We start from the raw sequence: 24884 nt of genomic DNA, 5'->3' as shown, positions 1-24884 counted from the left end.
GTTTTAATAACACGAATTTCAAATTTATTTTCATACGAAATAACGTTTTATAGCCATGTTCAAAGTACCGTTTATTGATCAGATGAAAAACATTAACGTAAGCAAGCACGCGCAAGTACACATTCGAACCAAAATTAGTATTTGTCCACCTAATTTCCTAGAGAATTGTTGCATCCCATCAAGATATCAAGTTTATATAACCTTTGAAGAGATTCAGCTTAAATCTGCAAAGATATGTGTCATGCAGAGGGCTTTGAAAACAAGGTATCATTTGAGCCGTGTCATGACAAAACCAACATAGTTGGTTTGCCGCCAGCATGGATCCAGACCAGCCTGCGTATCTGCGCAGTCTGATCAGGATCCATGCTGTTCGCTATCAGTTTCTCTACTTGTTATAGGGTTTGTAAGCGAACAGCATGGATCCTGATCAGACTGCGCGGATGCGCAGGCTGGTCTGGAGCCATGCTGATCGCAAACCCATTATGTTGGTTTTGTCGTGACGCGGCTCATTTTATGAAGAGAAAAAACAAGGGAAACTAATGTTATCTCATTTCTCATCTTTGAGTTCATTAATTGTTTTTTTTTATTTTTTTACATATCGCCTGGAAATTATTCATTGTAATTATGCTGGAAAAAAATAATCGTAATTATACTCTTTGAATCTAGCTTATGTTCTTCAATATTGGAAGAGTAAAAAGCATTTATCCATCGACAGTACTTTTAAAATGACTTTTTATTGATTTCATATGATTTTTTTTTCATATGATTTATTTCGAACAGCTGGCAAAATAATTGAATTGATACGAAAAAGATGTTACAGTGTAGTCGAAACACATATGGCGATGTTGTAGCATTTATTTTAACAGTGGTGAAAATTGACAATATGTATCTTTTGAATATTAAACCACTTGTTTTATAGCTATGATTAAAAAAGGACTAAACAAAACGGTGTTTCCAATTATCTAAATGGTATGCTATTCAATTTGTATTCATATAATTTCAGATTTCAGGCTTGCATTATGCAGACATTGTTATATTTGATTATGAAGAAAAAAATCGAATTATAATACTATACTATATATATAGTAAATCTATTATAAGTTAACTTTTTATCAAAGTATCATGTTTTCAGTCGACCTTAACATGTTAAGATTGCACGTTATAAATAATTGGCTGAACTTGGTATGCACTGGTCACATGCATAGGAGTTAATTAACATGCTTTACAATTGTTTTACCAATAGATGCACCGACGAAGCGTATCCCGACTAACTTACAATTTGAAAGCTACACGAAGATTACCTCGGACACTTTTTCTTTTCTGTTTTTGTTTAATAACTATGTTGGTATATGCACGTACATTTCCAAGTCAAGAAATAGAAATTGAACATCAAATCAAACAAACAGACAGCAAAAAAAGTGAAATCAATGACAAATTAAAAAATCCAAGACAGTGTTTACCAGTTGAACGAAACTTTCTCCGGACAAATCTGGATCTAAGGATTATAATAGTTGCAAACGATAAACCGAAGTCATTGTTACGCTTACTGAAGTCTTTAAATAAAGTCGTGTATGGTAGACATAAAGTCGCCATAGAAATATGGCTAGACAGGATCACAATCGGGAATACTCGGCAGAAACCGTAAAAATGGCGTTAGATTTTGTATTTGACTACGGACCATGTGACATTCATATAAACAACCAGCAAGAGGGTAAAACAGGACAATGGTTTTACGTAAGTTTTCTTTTTCAATATGTTTTGAACATTGAGTTGAATGCTGGAACCAAACATTGAGTTGAATGCTAGGACCAAACGTTGAGTTGAATGCTAGGACCAAAAGTTGAGTTGAATGCTAGGACCAAAAGTTGAGTTGAATGCTAGGACAAAACGTTGAGTTGAATGCTAGGACCAAACATTGAGTTGAATACTAGGACCAATCGTTGAATTAAAGGCAAAAACCAAACATTGAGTTGAATGCTAGGACCAAACGTTGAATTAAAGGCAAAAACCAAACATTGAGTTAAATGCTGGAACCAAACATTGAGTTGAATGCTGGAACCAAACATTGAGTTGAATGTTTGAAACAAGCGTTGACAAAAATGCTAGTATCAAACATTGAGTAGATTGCTTGAATAAAACGTAATCTAGAATGCTAACCAAACATTGTTTTTGACAAGAGCAAAACGTTGACAAGGATATACTACAACCTAATATTGCCTAGAAAACTAGAACCAAACGCTGACTAGAATGCTAGAAACAAACATTGACTAGAATGCTAGAACCGAACATTGACTAGAATGCTAGAACCGAACATTGACTAGAATGCTATAACCGAACGCTATAACCGAACATTGACTAGAATACTAGAACCGAACATTGACTAGAATGCTATAACCGAACATTGACTAGAATGCAAGAACCGAACATTGACTAGAATGCTAGAACCGAACATTGACTAGAATGCTAGAACCGAACATTGACTAGAATGCTAGAACCGAACATTGACTAGAATGCTAGAATGCTAGAACCGAACATTGACTAGAATGCTAGAACCGAACATTGACTAGAATGCAAGAATTGAACATTGACTAGAATACAAGAACGGAACATTGACTAGAAAGCTAGAACCGAACATTGACTAGAATGCTAGAACCGAACATTGACTAGAATGCAAGAATTGAACATTGACTAGAATACAAGAACGGAACATTGACTAGAATGCTAGAACCGAACATTGACTAGAATGCTATAACCGAACATTGACTAGAATGCTAGAACCGAACATTGACTAGAATACAAGAATGGAACATTGACTAGAATGCAAGAATTGAACATTGACTAGAATACAAGAACGGAACATTGACTAGAATGCTAGAACCGAACATTGACTAGAATGCTAGAACCGAACATTGACTAGAATGCAAGAATTGAACAGTGACTAGAATACAAGAACGGAACATTGACTAGAATGCTAAAACCGAACATTGACTAGAATGCTAAAACCGAACAATGACTAGAATGCAAGAACCGAACATTGACTAGAATGCTAGAACCGAACATTGACTAGAATGCTAAAACCGAACATTGACTAGAATGCTAGAATGCTAGAACCGAACATTGACTAGAATGCAAGAATTGAACATTGACTAGAATGCTAGAACCGAACATTGACTAGAATGCTAAAACCGAACATTGACTAGAATGCTAGAATGCTAGAAACCGAACATTGACTAGAATGCAAGAATTGAACATTGACCTAGAATGCTAGAACCGAACATTGACTAGCAATGCTAAAACCGAACATTGACTAGAATGCTAGAATGCTAGAAACCGAACATTGACTAGAATGCTAGAACCAAACATTAACTAGAATGCAAGAATTGAACATTGACTCGAATACAAGAACGGAACATTGACTAGAATGCTAAAACCGAACATTGACTAGAATGCTAAAACCGAACATTGACTAGAATGCTAGAACCGAACATTGACTAGAATGCTAGAACCGAACATTGACTAGAATGCTAGAACCGAACATTGACTAGAATGCTAGAACCGAACATTGACTAGAATGCTAGAACCGAACATTGACTAGAATGCAAGAATTGAACATTGACTAGAATACAAGAACGGAACATTGACTAGAATGCTAAAACCGAACATTGACTAGAATGCTAGAACCGAACATTGATTAGAATGCTAGAACCGAACATTGACTAGAATGCTAAAACCGAACATTGACTAGAATGCTAGAACCGAACATTGACTAGAATGCTATAACCGAACAATGAGTAAAATGCTAGAACCGAACATTGACTAGAATGCTAGAACCAAACATTGGCTAGAATGCAAGAACCGAACATTGACAATAATGTTAGAACAAAACATTGACCTTAATGTTAAAACCAAATATTAGTTAGAATACATGAACGTTGTCTACAATGCTCGAACCAAACGTTGACTGGATGAAAGAATCAAACATTGATTTCAATGCCAAAACAAGCGGAAAAGAATCAAACATTGATTTAAATGCTAAAACAAGCAGAAAAGAATCAAACATTGATTTAAATGCCAAAACAAGCAGAAAAGAATCAAACATTTGTTTAAATGCCAAAACAAGCAGAAAAGAATCAAACTTTCATTTAAATGCCAAAACAAGCAGAAAAGAATCAAACATTCATTTAAACGCCAAAACAAGCAGAAAAAATCAAACATTGATTTAAATGCTGAAACAAGCAGAAGACTTGAAAGCTTGCACCAAACATTATCTGTAATGATAGAATCATTAGTTCACCTAATTGCTAAACCTAAATGTTGTATTGAATGCTGGAGAATCATATGTATTCACTATAAGAAATGAGCCACGCCATGACAAAACCAACATAATGGGTTTGCGACCAGCATGGATCCAGACCAGCCTGTGCATCCGCGCAGTCTGGTCAGGATCCATGCTGTTCGCTTACAAATCCTATAACAAGTAGATAACTGACAGCGTACAGCATGGATCCTGATCAGACTGCGCGGATGCGCAGGCTGGTCTGAATCCATGTTGGTCGCAAACCCATTATGTTGGATTTGTCATGGCGCGGCTCAAATATAATGTTATGCATTAAAGATCTTGTAAAGGTTAACTCTCTCATCGTTGCAGACATGGCGGACATATAACAATACAAAAGAAATAGCCGTAATACTTGAAGACTATCTTACAGTGTCTCCTTACTTCTTTTCATGGCTTAAACTTGTTCATTCCCTCTACGGTGAACGCAGTGACGTTAGCGGCTTCGCCTTGCAAGGAAAACAAATTCGACACAGTGATAGTGTTTGTTGTTTAAACATTTCCATACAACACAAGGTCTTTCTTTACTCCATGTTTGGTGTATCGGGATTCTCACCGAACAACAAACAATGGCTGCAATACATTGCTTGGTCACCTGAACATACCCTAAAAATGCGAGGATTGCCAGTTAAGAAATCAAGACACGTGACGGCTGGGCAAAAATACGATCAGTTGAGATGGGCTATGGAATATATTCAGTACACACGGACAAACAAACAGTTCACGTTGTATTCGAATTTTAAAGGTAAGTGTTTGTGTTCTTTTTTAAATTGCTGATCGTTTTACAAAGTATTTCAAAAAATTAGTATGTGAAAACATATCTAGTATTAGAGACTGGGAAAATGGAAAATTGTTTTGATTTGCATATAATTATCATAAAAACAATGAAATTAGAAAGTAACCTAAGAAAAGAAAAAGGTAATGCCGAACAAAAAATATGTTATATAAAACATGATATATGTATATACATATCATATATTTTGAGTCTCATTTCTGTTATTTATGCAGGTAATAAGGGTCTAGCGTATAACTGGAATGATGGCGAATCTGACAGTGATTTTAAAGGGGAAGGTAATGGCACTGATACAGATGGACTGCTGCTCGAATGGACAACAGATTATGAAAATCTTCCGGCCATACCAGTGTATGTCAACACCACAGGTGTGATTATAAAAACGCAAGTTCCAATGAAATAGCAATATTTCTATTTATAATGATATATGTCAGTCTGAAATTTGTTAAGAATGAATGTCATCATAACATGCATTACTTCCCATGTTGACCATTGATAGGCCGTCAACTTGCTTTTTACAAAAACATAAAATGTTCAAGACAATATAGGACTTATTACATTTGAACCCCCAAAAACTAAAATTGTACGGCTAAAATATTTTATAATGTAAGTTGGTGTTGTATCATTATAGTTTACCGTTACATCTCGGTACGGTTCTTTTTTTCAAGACATATCTGAACTTACATCATATGATTACACCATTGACGTTTTCTAATGTCTCCTTCGGCTATTTACTATAGACTAAGGTAAGGAAACTATACTTACATTAGAAAATCAGTTAAACAACAGACAACCAGCTTTGTTTTCTAAATGTTTTTAATCACAGTTTAAAAACAGAAATGACATAATGACAACGTACATAATAGTATATGAAGAATTTTTATATATCAAAGTAGACTTTGTAAACGAGGTTCATTTCACCGTAATAGCAAGCTCATCAAAACATTATGTAAGATTAGGATTACGTAATCATCACAATAAGCATTTGAGCCGCGTCATGCTGTTCGCTATCAGTTTCTCTACTTGTAATAGGGTTGGTAAGCGAACAGCACGGATCCTATCAGTTTCTCTACCTGTTATAGAGTTTGTAAGCGAACAGCATGGATCCTGATCAGACTGCGCGGATCCATGCTGGTCGCAAACCCACTATGTTGGTTTTGTCGTGACGCGGCTCAAAGCATAACACAAACTGTGTAATATAATATTTGTTTAAAATTAATTTTTGTTACATAGATTTGCATTATCCACTGTTGTTATTCAGTTTTGTAAATAGACTGTTTATAAAAAAAATTGGCACACGCTTCGGGCCAATTTATTTTTTGTAAATGCTTAATAAATAACAGTAACCTATATTTAGTACCCAGCAAATGTATTTGTTAGCTATAATAATAACATATATACCTTTAAAGTTTCTTAATAATAAATTTGAAAATAAGTATTTAAAAATGTATTGTTTATATACATTTTAATCGATGTTTTATCACGTAATGTATGATAATGTACTATGTACAAGTCAAATATAAAATCATATTCTGTTTTGTTCTATATACATGTAGATCTATAAACAATAATGAGGTAAAATATTATACCGCGACAGTATTGTAAAATCGATTGTTTTATTGATATCATATTTTCGCATTATCATGTACACACTATTGTTTAATTATCAACATAAATATATATAAATAGTGTTATCACAACGGTTTGAGCTCATATATTATCGTGTTTTAGAGATTATGGAAAATGAAGACATTCATTCCCTACTACACTAGTTTTAAATAAAAATGCAAAATTATTTATAGATTAGTGTTTATTAGTAAAAACCGTTCGGCCAATTTAATTTGGTAAATGCTTTCTTAAATGTTTAAAATTTATTTGTTTAACCGTCGATTTACTAGACATGTTAATAGTTAGAAGATTTATTGAAGTAAATGTGTTACGATTCAATGCTGTAATCCTATTAGACGACAAATAATTTCAAACACTAATCCTTTATAAAAAATACTGGCACATTTTGATATTAATTACCATCATCAATGTTCAATACGAAAAAAGATTTGTATCATGATAAATTTCTAAATTGAAATCATGTGAAGATTGAAGATATATAATATTACATTACTTGTATAAAAGTCTTGAATAATCTTAAAGATAATTAACAAGCCAGTGAAACTGTACGCAATCACACACGCACGCACGCCAAAGTAAATGATTTACAGGCCAATATATGATCCATAAAAATCAATTAATCGATATGTATGTAAAAAGTAGAAATCAACATACTATGCATTTAATATAAACGATTCAATGACTTAATTAAAAACTTTTATTAATATAAATAACGAACACAATTCTGGAGCGGGTAGATCCCGCATATTTTTAGAAATTATGGAAAGTGAAAACATTTATGTCCTACAGCACAAGTATAAAGGAAATAATTATGTTTTACAACAGAACAGAAAATATAATAACACTGGCACGAAAGATGGACAACTTTTAGCAGCTATCGTATAGCATTTTAAAATATGTTGTAAGTATAAAAGTTCATGTACAAAATTTAAGTGGAGTTCAAGTGTTGATATATTAGTGACATTTTAAAACAAAATATGTTCATAAACAATTTAATTCAAACTAGTATTTAAGTGATGTTTTCTAACTTTGAAAAAAAATATCTGAAAATTTTACGAAAACGTTGAAGTCGTTAGGGGGTCAAGGTCGCATTTCAATAAGCTCTTAGAATAAAGTTTATCAAGCAAGAATGATGTATTATACAATTATTGACTAGTGAGCCATTGAATATGATGTGATATTCACCGGCAGATGACATATTGACCGATGGCTCACTAGTCAATAATTGTTTTATTATATGAATAGGCTAAGAAATAAAAAAATCACGAAAAGTACAACCTTATATACATGTACAAATTTTGCCTCGTTGAAGCGCGGGAAAAAGACGCACGTGTTAGGCGTGCAACGACTTCGCGAACGCTGCGCATACATAAGTAATTCAAGTTTATACTCATCGTTACTGTGTAGCCTTTAAGTAAAATGGTAATGTATTGATATTTTAATCGAGAAATATGCCATAAAGAACAAAAAGCAACAATTATTTTTTAAGTAACACGCGTATTTAACAGTCTACGGTGTATGATTATTGAATATGAGTCTCAATCTATTTTTAGACTGGGAAAATCCAATTCAGCCAGTGAATATGATACTACATCCAGTAAATATGATTTTATAAAAAGTTCTGTTGACTACTGTTTGCACCAATGAGATTGCAGCTATATTTAGATCATATAATAACCTAGTATAAAGGGTGTAGTTACATGAACGAAGATGTTATATAATTATGTACTTACAAAATGAAAGAACCAAGGTCAAAGATAATCTGAAGATAATCAAACTCATATTTTAGGTATTTGATTGGTTAGAAACCGGAAAAGAATGTTGACCAGTGAAATATCTTAGATTCGAGACTGTACTCTGAAGTTCTCATAACCCCACGAGGCCAGCGGAAATATGCATTCCGGTCATAAGGTTTTAAACAAACATTCTAAACTTTTCAAAAATAAATTAACATTTCATAAACATGGTGTAATTAAAAAAAGCAGTAGGCCTAACATAAAAATGAAAATAAAATCTCAAATGCTTTGTTTATATATAGTTTGTTGCTCTTAAAGAGTGTCAGCAGTTTGAAAAATCACTTGTAACATTTACTCTACTAAACGTATTACTTGCAACACAAAAATAAATCTAAATAACTAGATTTCGGACGAGGTTTGTGCTTTTCCACATCCCACAAGTATGTATGGATCTGACAAAACTTTGAGCCTGAAAGTACTACCAGCAGGACGTTGTCTTCACTGAACCTAACATTCGCAGGCTTCACGTCCATGCCGTACTCGAAGGTGTCCTTAACTGGGTACCCTAAAAATTCTCCATCCGGACTAAAAGCTTGAACACGATAATTGTTAGCATCGGCAACGTATATATTATCATATTTGTCTACACAAATTCCCATCGGATAAAACAGCTCTCCTTGCTTTGACCCATGCTTTCCAAATGCATGAATAAAACTACCGTCTAGTTTATGGACTTTAACTCTGTGGTTACCAGTGTCAGCCACCACAATTTCGTCCTTGTTGTTGACGGTGACATAATACGGTGACGTGAAATGGTGCGTGCCTTTACCTCGGGAACCAAACCTTACGGAAGGTTTTCGCTTTTGTGTGAGCACATGGACACAATTTTGACGTAGTCCTGTTATCACTGCATAATTTGACTTCGACAGTGCAACACCAAATGGATTTTCCTGACTATAAAATGTTCCATGAAAAGCGAGGATCCGTCCGTCCGTGGTATATTCACGTAGAATGGCGTTTCCAGATCGACTAACAGAAGCAAGTATTGTTCCTCCACGTGTTATTTCAATATCTCTCACAGAACAGTCACATTGAAAGCTACCACGAAATATCCCAGATGATGAGAATGTTGAAATTTTATTCAAGACTGAATCAGATAAAAATATATCATCAGTAACGGGTGAGACAGTTATTCCTGTAACTTGAATAAACTCGTGCGACTGGGTGCCATAGTTACCAAATCTTCGGATTAGCTTATTTGACGTCTCTGGTGCAAAGTGTTCGGTTTTTGTGCCAGATAGCAATGGGGTGGATTCGTGATTGCGCTGTAACTTTCCACGAACATCATATGTACTTACGGTATCCCCGAGACCAACAATAAAATGGTTGTCAGGGAAGGATGAAACTCCACCATGGGGTACGAATATAGTCTACAATATACAAAACATACGAATACATTTGACAATAGCAAGATTAACATACTTTATCTTCATTAATCTTAAATATTTTGATGACTAATTTTCATGATACAGATACATTTGTTAATATTATTAAAACTAGAAGTACTAAATGTAATTGCTGAGCAACATATATGACCATTGTTTTTATAAATTAAACACATTAATTGGATGGAGAAATTAAAGACAGACAAATACGAATAAACGATTCAGCGTGTTTATTTTTTTATCAGATATTGGAGAACAATTTTAAGTTATCATTATTTTAAATAATAACAGACATGTATATCAACAATTTCGAATATGTTTATTATCAGTTCATTTCCATATGTATTGTCGGATAAATACACACATCTTTAATAAACTTGACATCACTTTCAAACTGAAAGATTGAAAGGTAAATATACTAAATAAAAAAGCGTAACTAAAAGTACCATCACATATTTTATATGTATCATTTAAGTGTATATGACAATATTTGCTGCGGTATTCGAGGAAGGAAATTGAAAATTGCACCACTAACCTGGCGACATAATGGACACGGAAACTGTCCTGTATCCTCGAATCTTGACGTCACATAATCCCTCAAACAGCCCTCACAGAACGTATGAAGACACGGCAATGCCTTCGGTTTATTATATGGCTGAAAACATATCGTACACGACAAAAACGAGTCCTGTATCCGATCAACAATATTTTCAGTCGCCATTTAAGACAACACTTCCGTATATTAGTTAAGTATTTTATACATTATTTATGAACTCCTCTCATATGACTATGATTTGAACGATATGTTACTATTTTTAGATACGGAAAAACCGATACGCTATACAGGCACATGTATAATATAAGCCGAGTTGCTAAAAATAGCTACTAGTTACATCAGGTTAATTCAATTAAAGTTAAGATCAATTTGCATGTGATAAATGTATAAAATTTGTCATGGTGATTTTTTTGTTGTTGTTTTTTTGTTTTTTTTTGCTACTGAGTACCGTAGTACAATATATTAATATTTAAGAGATATTAGAAAAACAAAACAACAAAAAAAATAACAAAAAAACAATAAAACAAAACAAAACAGATACACATTTTTTCATTATTCATTAATATTATTTTATCTTATTACATATATTTCATACTTTTAATAAGGGTTATAAACCCATGATGACATGATAACAACATAATACATGTACAAAATAATGAAAAGTGCACATGTACTAAAAGAAAACATACCTAACATAGGAGAAAGTCATATTAACAAAGTATTCTAATAGAAATACATTAATTTGCTCGGGACATATTCTTATAAGTGGCAACAACTCAATTTAACCATGATTTGCAAATGAAAGTACATTGATAATATACCGTTAGAAAGATTATTGATTTTTTTTTAACCCACAGTCTATTTTCGCACGATTTGCACGTGCAATAACATTTTAGCATGTCATTTAAATGCACGTGGTTTTGTAAACTGGTTGTTAACATGGCTGAGTTGCATTGTGATTTGAGAGAGGAACAAAAAATGCGTGGGTTATTTGTGTAAATGCGCATCAGAAATAAAAACGGATCGGAAAAATTCCCTTCCATAGGGTAAAATTGCCTGACGGGTGTCAATGTTTAAGGAAGGTAGAACTAACCTTAAGGATGATCCCGCCCTGGGCGGCCATTTTCCGTTACCTCTGAAAAAGACATCAGTACTGTCAAAGTAATACCGTGGAGGAGATAAGTAATAGAAAGAGCTTCGAAACACGAGGCTATCTTATTTGTACAAAGGGGCGTAGCTCCCGGGTATAAATCAGATTGCCGAGTGCTTCGTTGTTCTTTCTCTTTTGTATCGTAGTCAAACAAACAAAAAAAACAAAAAAACGTTCTCTGCTGTCACAATATGAAACCCCAGAAAAAGTAACCAATGAACAGGCATCTGAATGTAATATTTGTGTCGCTTTTCCTTTCTATGCCGTCACAAAATGTAAACCCCAGCATAATGAGCCAATCAATCAATCAATGGGCATGCTCTGGAGTGCGGGTTAGAACTCACACCCTCACATTGGCGGGTCGATTCACTCTCAACACCATGCCAGAGACACAACAGGGGCTTTTTAAAGTTTAGAGCCACTGTATACGAATTTCAGGCAATGGAAATTTTAATTTCCTGGGTCCACTATATAGTTTATCCTGTGTCATGGTAACAATTCTTTGTGACCCTAACTCTGGGTTTCTCGCGCAAAAGCCCGGAGATTATTGCACTTAGAAAAATTAATGGCGGCAACCAGTCGCAGGTTCGAATCCCGGTAACCCTATTTTTATATTTCCTATACAAACGTATTGGCAGATCCACTATATGGTATATTCCGTGTCAGGGGTACACTCACTTCATTTGCTCCGCCTCTGTTGAAGTTCGTCTCCGCCTTAAATTGTCGCCAAATTCAATATGCTAGCATTTAGTCTTCGTTAACGGGGATGGGGGGGGGGGACCAGGACAATTATGGTCAATACAACTTGACGAATTATTTAATTACAAGTTACAAAGCCTTAACCATGCCTACTATAAGAGGCAGTTCTCCCTTAACCCTTACCAAGAGGTATCACTAAAATACGCAACGGAGATTATTTTGCGCTACGAACGCAGCGGAAATATATTTTGCAAGACAGGCAAAACGTGTGCGACATGTAATTCATTAAAATAATTAACATTTAAGTTATAAAACAGATAAACTGAGTGAAAAGTGCGCTAATTTTTCAAACGTATCACAAATATTTGCAATAGGCTATTTTGAAGGATTCTGTGATCAACGATTGTTCTCTTTTGCCTATATTTTTTACTAAACCTAGATTCTAGGCGAATATGCAATCTTTTGTTTATTCAAGTAGTTTAGTCTTTTAAAAAGTAAACTACGTCCTTTCTCAATGTCTAAACTTTTCCCCGACTAGTAACATCACCAGATTTTCCCCGACTGGTAACATCACCAGATTTTCCCCGACTGGTAACATCACCAGATTTTCCCCGACTGGTAACATTACCGGATTTTCCCCGACTGGTAACATTACCGGATTTTCCCCGACTGGTAACATTACCGGATTTTCCCCGACTGATAACATCACCAGATTTTCCCCGACTGGTAACATCCCCGGATTTTCCCCGACTGGTAACATTACCGGATTTTCCCCGACTGGTAACATTACCGGATTTTCCCCGACTGGTAACATTACCGGATTTTCCCCGACTGGTAACATTACCGGATTTTCCCCGACTGGTAACATCACCAGATTTTCCCCGACTGGTAACATTACCGGATTTTCCCCGACTGGTAACATCCCGGATTTTCCCCGACTGGAAACATTACCGGATTTTCCCCGACTGGTAACATCACCAGATTTACCCCGACTGGTAACATCTCCGGATTTCCCCGACTGGTAACATTTCCGGATTTACCCCGACTGGTAACATCACCAGATTTTCCCCGACTAGTAACATCACAGATTTTCCCCGACTGGTTAACATCAACCAGATTTTCCCCGACTGGTAACATCTCCGGATTTACCCCGACTGGTAACATCACCAATTTTGACCCCGACTAGTAACATCACCAGATTTTCCCCGACTGGGTAACATCACCGGATTTACCCCGACTAGTAACATCACCAGATTTACCCCGACTAGTAACATTACCAGATTTCGCCCGACTGATAACATCACAAGATTTTCCCCGACTGTTAACATCACCGGATTTACCCCCGACTGATAACATCACCGGATTTACCCGACTAGTAACATCACCAGATTTACCACGACTAGTAACATTACCAGATTTCCCCCGACTGGTAACATCCCCAGATTTTCCCCGACTGGTAACATCTCCGGATTTTCCCCGACTAGTAACATCCCCGGATTTACCCGACTGGTTACATCACCAGATTTTCCCCGACTGGTAACATCACAAGATTTTCCCCGACTGGTAACATCTCTGGATTTACCCCGGCTGGTAACATCACCGGATTTACCCCCACTAGTAACATCACAAGATTTTCCCCGACTGGTAACATCTCTGGATTTACCCCGGCTGGTAACATCACCGGATTTACCCCCACTAGTAACATCACAAGATTTTCCCCGACTGGTAACATCTCTGGATTTACCACGGCTGGTAACATCACCGGATTTACCCTCACTAGTAACATCACAAGATTTTCCCGACTGGTAATATCTCCGGATTTACCCCGGCTGGTAACATCACAGGATTTACCCCGCTAGTAACATCACAAGATTTTCCCCGACTTGTAACATCTCCGGATTTACCCCGGCTTGGTAACATCACCGGATTTAGCCCCACTAGTCACTAGTAACATCACCAGATTTTCCCCGACTGGTAACATCAAAAGATTTTCCCCGACTGGTAACATCTCCGGATTTATCCGGGCTGGTAACATCACCGGATTTACCCCGACTGGTAACATCAAAAGATTTTCCCCGACTGGTAACATCTCCGGATTTAACCCGGCTGGTAACATCACTGGATTTACCCCCACTAGTAACATCAAAAGATTTTCCCCGGCTGGTAACATCTCTGGATTTACCCGGGCTGGTAACATCACCGGATTTACCCCCACTAGTAACATCACAAGATTTTCCCGACTGGTAACATCTCCGGCTTTAACCCGGCTTGTAACATCACTGGATTTACCCCCACTAGTAACATCACAAGATTTTCCCCGACTGGTAACATCACCAGATTTTCCCCGACTGGTAACATCACCAGATTTTCCCCTACTGGTAACATCACCAAATTTTCCCCGACTGGTAACATCACCAGATTTTCCCCGATGGTAACATCACTGGATTTTCCCCGACAAGTAACATCAGCAAATTTTCCCCGACTGGTAACATTTCCGGATTTACCCCGACTGGTAACATCACCAGATTTCCCCCGACTGGTAACATCTCCGGATTTACCCCGACTGGTAACATCACCAGATTTTCCCCGACTGGTAACATCACTGGATTTTCCCGACTAGTAACATCCCCAGATTTTCCCCGACTGGTAACATCTCCGGATTTACCCGACTGGTAACATCACCAGATTTCCCCGACTGGTAACATCTCCGGATTTACCCCGACTTATAACATCACCAGATTTCCCCGACTGGTAACATCAGCAAATTTCCCCGACTAGTAACATCACCAGATTTTCCCCGACTGGTAACATCTCCGGATTTACCCCGACTGGTAACATCACCAAATAATCCCCGACTGGTAACATCCCCAGATTTCCCAGACTGGTAACATCACCAGATTTCCCCCGACTGGTAACATCAGCAAATTTTCCCCGACTAGTAACATCACCAGATTTTCCCCGACTAGTAACATCACCGATTTTCCCCGACTGGTAACATCACCGGATTTCCCCGGCTGGTAACATCTCCGGATTTATCCCGACTGGTAACATAACCTGATTTTCTCAGACTGGTAACATTACCGGATTTTCCCGACTGGTAACATCACGGGATTTTCCCCAACTGGTAACATCACCAGATTTTCCCCGACTAGTAACATCAAAAGATTTTCCCCGACTGCTCACATCACCGGATTTACCCCGACTGGTAACATCACCGGATTTACCCCGACTAGTAACATTACCAGATTTCCCCCGACTGGTAACATCACCAGATTTTCCCCGGCTGGTAACATCACCGGATTTACCCCGACTGGTAACATCACCGGATTTACCCCGACTGGTAACATCACCGAATTTTCCCGGTCTGGTAACATCACCAAATTTTCCCCGTCTGGTAACATCATCGGATTTACCCCGACTGGTAACATCACCAAATTTTACCCCGACTGGTAACATCACCAAATTTTCCCCGTCTGGTAACATCATCGGATTTACCCCGACTGGTAACATCACCAGATTTTCCCCGGCTGGTAACATCATTGTATTTACCCAGACTGGTAACATCAACGGATTTTTCCGACTGGTGACTTCTCCGGATTTTCCCCGACTGGTAACATCACTGGAGTTTCCACGACTGCCAACATCATCGGATTTACCCCGACTGGTAACATCACCGGATTTTCCCCGGCTGGTAACATCTCCGGATTTTCCCCGACTGGTAACATCACAGGATTTACCCCCGACTGATAACAATACCGGATTTACCCGACTGGTAACATCACAGGATTTACCCCCGACTGATAACAATACCGGATTTACCCCGACTGGTAACATTTCCGGATTCTCCCCAGCTGGTAACATCACCGGATTCTCCCCATCTCCGGATTTTTGACAACTGGCAACATTGCCGGATTTTCCCGACTTGTTACATCTCCGGACGTTCTCATTGTATCAATGCAGTACAAAAATTGTAAATGAAAAAATCTTGATTTACATTCAGCTTGGCAAAAGTTGCCTCAATTAAGTCTGAATCTACCTTCAAAGATATAAATGGATCCGACAAAATATGTGAGAAATATAAGTTTGGTATTTGCATGGAAACGAACTGACTGGGACACACGCATTTGTACACATTAATAGTAAGTGTACAGGTAAACATGGTTTCCTGCAGGGGAGTTTGAATAATATTAAGATATTTCATTTATCAAAATTGTTTGACCAAAAAACCTATACAGTTGACAATAATCGATCATTAGAAGAGAGACTTTGGAGATCGGTGACCGTCAAAGACCGGGGGCGGAGATAATCGATTAGTAGGACACCTGTCTGTATTATCCAAGCGTATGAGATTTCTCTTGCAAGCGTCTTGATGATACAGGCTACAATAATATTTTCGTGCTTACATTTAATTCTTTTATTTTTTCAATTTGCACTTTTCTTTTTTTCTTTTTCCCTTTTTTGTACTTTTTCATATAACCATTTTATCAGGGTGACAGTGCACGTGGTTCTCGGTTTCAATATTTGTTAACTGAACATTAATAAGAACTGACGTGGTAAAAACATTTATAGATAAATAGTGTTTGTTAACTAAAGGTTTTAAAATTAGTAAAATAAAATGGTTAGTCCACTTGACAGTTGATCGGTTATTACGTTTACATGAATGCCATGATAGAGTCTCGGAACTATTTCGTTCTGCGTAAGTGCAAGCCTAAATGCGTACACTTAGATGACGTTGGTATTGCCGACTATTTCAAGCGTCTTGACCTCTCAAATTCATAGATTAGGTCCGAAAACAAATGCATAAAAAGTAGATCGTTATTTAAAATTTTGAGATATGTAATTAGTTGACCTCTTGAATTTGTGAAATAATTGTGTTAAAAGTATAAAAAGAAGGTTAAGACTGTTTATCAAACTGAAGGCAGTGTGAAATCAATCAACTTATCTAAACTGGTTTTAAATGAAATTGCAATTATGCTAGCTACTGTACAACGCCATAGTACAGCATTCAGAACAAACCAATATGTCGTTGTGTTTCTAAGGGGTACCAATAGCGAGCAATCATTTTACAAGCGGAATTCTTACTTATAGACAGTAAGATCGTTACAACTTGGGTTGCTATTTTTCTGTATATTTTTAACACCGATACCACAAACCGGTTTACTCTCAATTTACTAGTTTTTTGCGCTTTAAAAGTAACAATGGAAAAAGATTCTAGATAAAAATTATCTTCTATTTGACTCAACGATTGTTCGAAAATATCGTTTTGTTATAATAATATACTTAATACTTAATCGGGTCACAAACTATGAAAAAATATAATGATAACAATTATCAAACATACTTATTTATAAAATGTCTTTATTATTTGTCAACTTCGACCTTTTGAAATAAATTTAGTAACCGCCGTTTTAATTAGAGCGGTTAAGGACGTTGACTTCAAACCACTTGCCCCTCACCGCTGTGGGCTCAAATTCCAACAGGGACTATGGATTTTTTCATGTAAGGAAGCTTTCCAGCTAGTTTACGGAACATCGGTGCTTCCACTCAGGTGCTCGTTCGTGTCTGAAATAATGTACGGAAGAGCACAGTTCTGAAGTCTTCCTTCACCAGTAAAGCCGGAACGTTGCCATATGACCTATACTGTTTCGGTGTGACAATCAATCAATCAAACAACAAAACATTAATTGGGTAATCTTTATATATGCTCTATACTAAATTATGAACACTCATGTTGAAAATATGGTTGGTTCATAATAAAAAAAAATGCAAACATAATGCTAAAATTGTTTAATCAATTTAGGTTACACAAAGTTGAATCCCACAAGCAAAAGATGTCGTAAATTATCGAAACTCTAACAAATAAAAACAAATGATACACAAATAAAATTATCAAAATCAAAACCATAAAACTTAAAGAAGTTAAAAAAGCTAGCTCACTTGTCTCTATGATGTTTATGTGTTTGTGACTAAAAAAGCAATCTTTCATTTAGAGTTGAATTGGATAACTTAGATAATATATAAATATTTTACAAGTACTACATATCGAAATACAGTGAAATATGATGAAATTAACTGATATTTCTTTTAATGAAAAAGATTTTTTTTTCTTATAATCAGAAAAAATTGTAAACTATTTGTGTTACATGTAATTTTTATCAACTTTGCCATCATTACACAAAAAACACATTATGTTTTACTGCACAGTCAGTAGAGAGCAATCGCTAATTTATCTAGTAATTCATAAAATATATTATCGGTATCAATAAATAGTGTTCCCTTTTAGAATGCGTTTAAATCTATCTGTGAACAAGCAAACCAGAGAACGTGTTCCAGAAGTTATTAGTTGACGAGGTGGACTCATAAAGGACGTTACCAGATGATGAAGCTAATAAACATTTGACGTAAACTCTTTCACCGCCGTTTAGGACGACTAGAGCGGCAGCAGTATAACAGGTGATTGAGTCATTATCAAAGAATGTTCCAGACGTGTAAACAGTATCTTCAACCATTATACCATAATTCATGTATTTTTTGCTTGCAATACACAGATGAATCATAAATATGTAAGTTCCGCTCATTGGGGCCGTAAATATTCCGGTATTATTGTTGTATGCTTCACCTTTATTTAACATATTTTTTGCGAAGATAATGGTCTGTCCGGTTGCAAGGCTTAAATCCGTGGGTCCACGTGCTTTAAATGCAATCGTATCTGTAAGCAGCAAAGCTGAAATGAAAGAAATAATTATGAAAAAATAATGTTTATCTTCTATCAATAGAAGTAATAAAAAACATTATCTGCTGTAAAACATATGATATACAAAAAACACAGTACATGCATGTGTATGTGATCGTCATTGAAATCTAGTGTCGATAGATAATATATTAGGGCTGGCGATAGTTACATTAACTGACCAAAGTTATAACTATATGTACAGAATCTTTTATTCTGTTCATCGTTACGAAGGAATACTTCTGAGAACGTTTAAGTTTTTCCGTATCAGCATACACATTTGCAAACAGTTTTTAAAGATCTGTTAACCCATTAACCAGCTAAATTTAAACTTGCAGCTACAGGTAGACCAATTTTAAGTAATAGGTAGGCAAAAGTCTTTTTCTAACTAAGTTGGCGAGTGCATTAAAATTAATATAAAATCTCCGGAATCCATGAGTAGATTGTCAAATATAAAATACTAAATAGGTTCATTGTTTTAATTGAACTTAGAATGAAAGAGGACTTTAATATACGAAACACCTTTATCTCTTATATTATATATCTCCTTCCAGAAGCTATTATTTAAAGATAAGATGTAAAAAATATCTTTATGTTGATCTTGGCAGGCTGAGCATTAAGCTTTGTATATTGGTATATGACCTATATATGACTACTTTGTACTTGGTTATTATAAATACCTGATATATTTCAAATAAAATTGTTCTTGGCTACCATTCAAGTAGCACTTGCATAAAAATCAGCTTCAGAAAAGAGATCATATAGAAGTTAAAGCACTCTGCCTCTTTGTCTTTGGCAGGCTTTGACACTGAACATTTCCTCTCAAATTATGATATTTAAAAACTTTTATTAATTTAAATAAATGATTATATTTAGAAAGGTAGAAAATGAAATTACAACGATAAAATACATCAATAATATGGAAACCCCTCGATACATGTAATCTGTCGGTCCATTCTTAATATTTGAATAAGAAAAGCGGAAGATCTGGTTTCTCGATCTTCTATCATTTAGATGATCTATTTTCAAGATTTAGCGTTATTATAAAAAGATAATACCTCTGTTCGTAACATCACAGCAAATAGCAATGTGTATGTGATTGCGTTAAAAATGGTAATCACAAAGATACTGAAATATGTGTAATCATCAGCTTATTTATTTATAAATGATTTATTTATTTATTTATTAAATAATACTTATTTATCTAATAATATTTATTTATTGATTTATTAATCAATTAATTAATTTATTTATTTAATAATATTTATATATTTATTTATTTATTTATTTATTAAATAATACTTATTTATCTAATAATATTTATTTATTGATTTATTAATCAATTAATTAATTTATTTAATAATATTTATATATTTATTTATTTATTTATTTATTTATTTATTTATTTATTTATTTATTTATTTATTTATTTCTTTGCTCAAATTGAAATTTTGAGCAATTCCAATTTATCTTCCAAAATAACAACTGTTACACCGAAAACATTCCCTATTTTCTTTCTTTTGTACTTTTGGCATTCTTGCATTATTTGGTTAAACATTTTTTTAAATTGATATAAAGAAATAGCATTTATTTCATGGTTTCCGGTGTTACTGAAATATATCAGTTGATTATATTCTGATAAACCACTAGTGAAATTTATAGAATATAATTTTCAATGTAGACTATATCTGAATGCGAATGAAAAGAATATCATAACTAAATGAATTAACAGGCAAAAAGAAATGCCACCATACGTAAATTTTGCTTCTTTATGAAAAGAAGGTCGATGTCATCATTCATCATGTTATAAATGCAACAAAATTATAGAAATTTAACACGGAAAGAGTTTCTAAAAAAAGCTTTTCCAGCTTTCTACTCAATCCTTGCTATTTATTATTTGTCAATTATCATGAAAATGTAATGTTCATAATAAAATATTGTTTAATCTAGTAATTTAACAGAACTATATTTCAGAATTGATGATGCGACGTCATGATGTGATGATGTCATAAAGGAGAATGCGCGACGTAAGGCGGCAAAGTCGATAGAAAATACTTAAAATCACTTTAAAAAGCATGAAATAAAAAAAACATATAAAATGGAAATGTATTTCATTCGTGAACACCAGCTATTCTATTTTCACTGGTGGCTTCGCCACTTATGAAAATATTGCATCTGGTGTTCACTCAGTGAAATATTTTTCATTCTTACATGCAAAACATACTACGGGAAGAGACAAAAAAAAATAGTTGTGACGAAAAATATAGTTAGCATGAAGTAGAAGAATAAATCGAAAAAGAACTGCAAAAGGTGTAACTCGGCTCCTGTTTAACTTATACTGCTATATTTATCATTGCTTTCCTTCGGAAAAACATAACAATTAATATTTACACGCTAAAATTATTACAATTTATCATCATGGCTTTTCAAATGTTAATTTAAAATCATCAATAATGTGCTTATATAGATATGCATTAAAGTTTTATTTAGAAAATATAAATACTAGTAACTTGGATATGGGACAGCGTCAATTTACAAGTTCAGAGTAAGGATATCGCAATTAAATTAAGAAAATTTCGTGACATACCAAATAATATTAATAATAATAAAATAAAAATATAAAAAAAAAACCTTTAATAAAATAATACCCTTTCATCTTAATATGTTCATCAGTATCAATCATATATTATAACTATTCTTATAGTTTGCACATTCTGATTGTTCATTGTTAGTAGCTGGTACTAATACTTCGAATTTAGAGTAACCGATGTTACCGTCAAATCATAATAGAACTAAAATAATGATGATTATTAAAGGAGAGACGCAGGCAAAATTTTTCATTTCTTAGTTTTGAAATTTTTTCATTCATTCATTCTGTAAATGCCCTCAAAATGAATTATATTAGACAGTCAAAGGAAACAAAATTTTTCTCCATATAAAGAATAAAATGGTGGTTTGACCGCGTGGGTCAGATTAGAGCGCTAGCATTGCACAATAGTTGTCAAAGTGAACTCTGGAAACGTTAAAGAACATGTCAAAATGAATGACGTTAGGCTTGTTTCAATTATGTAATATCCACAATATCTGTTAATTGTAACTTCAAGGGTTTGTTTCAAGTCACTTGACTTGTTTTAAAAACTATTTGGTGATTCTATTGGCCTCTAAATTTTGTTCAACATATATAGATATATTTACGCTTAAAACCCAATATTTAAAAATTTAAAAAAAAAATTTTTCATGTTTGAAATTTCAAGAAAATTTATTTATTATTTTTGATTTGGACATCAAAATCTTTTTATTTTTTTCCATTATTTTCCCCTGAAATCCCTTTAAGTTAATTTTGTAATTTTTATTTTATAGCTTTAAAAATGATTTATTTTTATGTAAGATTTAAAATTATTTTAGTAAAACCCCGTGTTTGACAACCCCTCATTTTTGTATATACATATTAAATATTTGTGAAAATTTGGGTTTTTTTTTTTAAAATTTGGGTCCCACCCAAAAACCCTTATAAAAAATCACTTTAGGAAACAGCGAGGAAATTAAGCACCCCGGGACCTTTATAGATTAATACGGGTTTTAAAAAACCCAATTTTCTTTTAAAAAAACAATGTAAGTTAGGACAAAATATTTTTGATTAAAAAAAAATACCCACAACATCAAAACGTAAAGTAATAATTATGTTACTAAATTTTTCTTATAATATTTGTATTAGGGAAAGGTTCTAATTTGAATTCAAAACGTAAAAACTTTTATTTTTGCTTTACTAGTTCAGAGTTATTGTTTTAATACCTTCATTGCAAAATTATCTTTGAGAAACGACACAAAACGATAATAATATAAACGACCAAACCTTTTAATTCCTTGTTATCGTTTTTTATGTTCGTCCTTTCGGTTTTCATGTCCTCTAAAACGTCAATCACATTTTGGTTCGTTTTAGATATACGTTTTTCAATGTCTTCAACTTTTATTTCCATTCTTATCATTTTCTCGAGAAGTTGTTCTTCATAATGGTACCGGGAGCATGTAGATTCCACTTCTGAAGTGAGACACTGAGTTACTGCTAAGAAACTTATCAGAAGTAAAACCAACATATTGAATAAAAGAACTTCGGTCAGATGAACACGTAGAAAACGCGCACGAAGGCTGTCTCAAACATTTATAGCTAAATTGTTTGAGAACGCATGCGCAAATGAACACTATACAAAAGTTATATGCGTCGACGAAAAAAGGTAACAACCCTGAAGGTTTATCATTACTAGTGATGACGATTGGATGTTTGTATTTATCTCTTCTCTACAGCATATCCCTATTTAATATCTTTTCGCAGTGAGCATAGAAATCATATAAATTTTTCGCACATAATGTCTTCATTCATATATAAAACATTTCATGTAAAATCTGAATAATGGATTACTTTATTTTCAGTATTCAGCTGAATTTTCGCTTTTTTGTCCACATTTTGATACTAGTATTCAAAACAGATACATTTATACAGAATATTTAATCTTATCATTGAACTTAAAGCAGCATTATGCTTATTTTAATGAATTTTTTAAAAATGTTCATGAAAAATAAAATAGTGTGAAGTGAACAAAGAAAGTATCTTATTTATTGCAGACAGAACTTATTGTCAACGTAAATTATCAAAATGAGGTCAAAATTGACCTAGCTGTGTTATTCACTCAATAGAATTAAAATAAAAATCTGCAAAGCCAGTCATTAATCGCCATCAACATAAAAATTATTGCTTGAATCTTGAATCATTTAACTTTTGTAACGTTATCAACTTAAGAAACAAAAACTCGATCGTATTGTGCATTTTATTCAATTATATTTTAACTTTGTCCTAAACAATCAAAACAGATTTTCTAGAAACATAAAAGAAGAACTGTACGAGAACTGAGAGGGTTCCTCTCTGAACTAAAAACAACCAGATTAGTAACATTTTTGCACGTGCTTCTGACGGCCAACGGACATATTGGAGTAGCTAATGATATTTCGTTTAACAAACTTTTGATACGCCCTATAAACCAATCGTATGAACGTTTGCATATTCAGACTTGAAATAATCATGTTACTCGCCGGAACAAGTAACATAGTTTACATTCAACAGTTGCCATTTATTTTAACGTCCGATTTGACGAACTGTACTTCAATATCTAGATATCAAATCGACGATAGTAGACACATAACTTAAACTTGTTTCACTGCCAGAAACATATATGCATTTTACGTTTGAAATTTTATGATACATTATTTTATAGAAATGTACATTATAATGAAGTGCAATTAGCTAATTATGTTCGCAACCAAAAGTAATGAAACTTTAAATCAAGGACGTTTATTAAAGTATGTACAATAAATAAACCGTCAGTGCCACTATATTACACTTTTCTTAAAATCATCATTTTTCTAAAGATCTTTTCTTAAATAGTTTTGGTTCATCTTGACTCTGGAGGCATTAAACTTTTAACCCATTACTGCATGAGCAATTTGTCACTGAAAAGCCTCCTGTTACAAGTTCAAATTGAAATGAAACTATAAAATATGCTTCAATATTCATCAAAGTCGGCACAAATGTTAACTGGACCATAGCCTTTGTAACGGCGTGCTCAATCTTAAAATTTCTGTTAAGATGGCAAAGAGGGAACATCTCAAAATTGCTGAAATCACAATTTTTATTTGATTTTCCATATCCGGAGAACACTTTGTGTTGTATTATGGGCCTAGTTATTAAGATGTTAACAGAGCGTGAACTTGTAGTTTATACAAGCATTTGCTGTTCAGCCATGAATATAGAAATAATA

The 24884-nt window shown here is 34.3% G+C and overlaps 3 protein-coding genes across 3 annotated transcripts; 1 reads left to right on the top strand and 2 right to left on the bottom strand.

Annotated features, from left to right (window-relative positions):
- Positions 1 to 1248: 1248 nt before the first annotated feature.
- On the top strand, positions 1249 to 6077 carry LOC132716740 (uncharacterized). Its single transcript, XM_060700066.1, has 3 exons — positions 1249 to 1734; positions 4649 to 5081; positions 5345 to 6077. The coding sequence occupies exons 1-3, from the start codon at positions 1600 to 1602 to the stop codon at positions 5530 to 5532; spliced, it is 756 nt and encodes a 251-aa protein (XP_060556049.1). The 5' UTR covers positions 1249 to 1599; the 3' UTR covers positions 5533 to 6077.
- A 2344-nt stretch (positions 6078 to 8421) lies between these two features.
- On the bottom strand, positions 8422 to 10739 carry LOC132716742 (tripartite motif-containing protein 3-like). Its single transcript, XM_060700068.1, has 2 exons — positions 10475 to 10739; positions 8422 to 9924 (listed from the first exon to the last, which is right to left on the bottom strand). Exons 1-2 carry the CDS (start codon positions 10658 to 10660, stop codon positions 8863 to 8865), a joined length of 1248 nt encoding a protein of 415 aa, XP_060556051.1. The 5' UTR covers positions 10661 to 10739; the 3' UTR covers positions 8422 to 8862.
- Positions 10740 to 18114: 7375 nt separating this feature from the next.
- Positions 18115 to 23211, bottom strand: LOC132716739 (uncharacterized). Its single transcript, XM_060700065.1, has 2 exons — positions 22928 to 23211; positions 18115 to 19068 (listed from the first exon to the last, which is right to left on the bottom strand). The coding sequence occupies exons 1-2, from the start codon at positions 23166 to 23168 to the stop codon at positions 18641 to 18643; spliced, it is 669 nt and encodes a 222-aa protein (XP_060556048.1). The 5' UTR covers positions 23169 to 23211; the 3' UTR covers positions 18115 to 18640.
- Between the last annotated feature and the right edge of the window lie 1673 nt (positions 23212 to 24884).

This window comes from Ruditapes philippinarum, unplaced genomic scaffold (assembly GCF_026571515.1).
Source record: "Ruditapes philippinarum isolate M1 unplaced genomic scaffold, ASM2657151v2 ctg889_1_1_1_1, whole genome shotgun sequence".
Taxonomy (NCBI): domain Eukaryota; kingdom Metazoa; phylum Mollusca; class Bivalvia; order Venerida; family Veneridae; genus Ruditapes; species Ruditapes philippinarum.
This window is presented reverse-complemented; position numbering and strand designations above follow the sequence as displayed.

Coding starts and splice junctions, on each gene's coding strand:
- LOC132716742 (XM_060700068.1), bottom strand. CDS start 10,660: ATGGCGACTGAAAATATTGTTGATCGGATACAGGACTCGTTTTTGTCG. Junction 9,925..10,474: donor CGTGTCCATTATGTCGCCAG/GTTAGTGGTGCA, acceptor TGTATATTGTAG/ACTATATTCGTACCCCATGG.
- LOC132716739 (XM_060700065.1), bottom strand. CDS start 23,168: ATGTTGGTTTTACTTCTGATAAGTTTCTTAGCAGTAACTCAGTGTCTC. Junction 19,069..22,927: donor CGATAACAAGGAATTAAAAG/GTTTGGTCGTTT, acceptor CTTTCATTTCAG/CTTTGCTGCTTACAGATACG.
- LOC132716740 (XM_060700066.1), top strand. CDS start 1,600: ATGGCTAGACAGGATCACAATCGGGAATACTCGGCAGAAACCGTAAAA. Junction 1,735..4,648: donor AAACAGGACAATGGTTTTAC/GTAAGTTTTCTT, acceptor TCATCGTTGCAG/ACATGGCGGACATATAACAA. Junction 5,082..5,344: donor GTTGTATTCGAATTTTAAAG/GTAAGTGTTTGT, acceptor TTATTTATGCAG/GTAATAAGGGTCTAGCGTAT.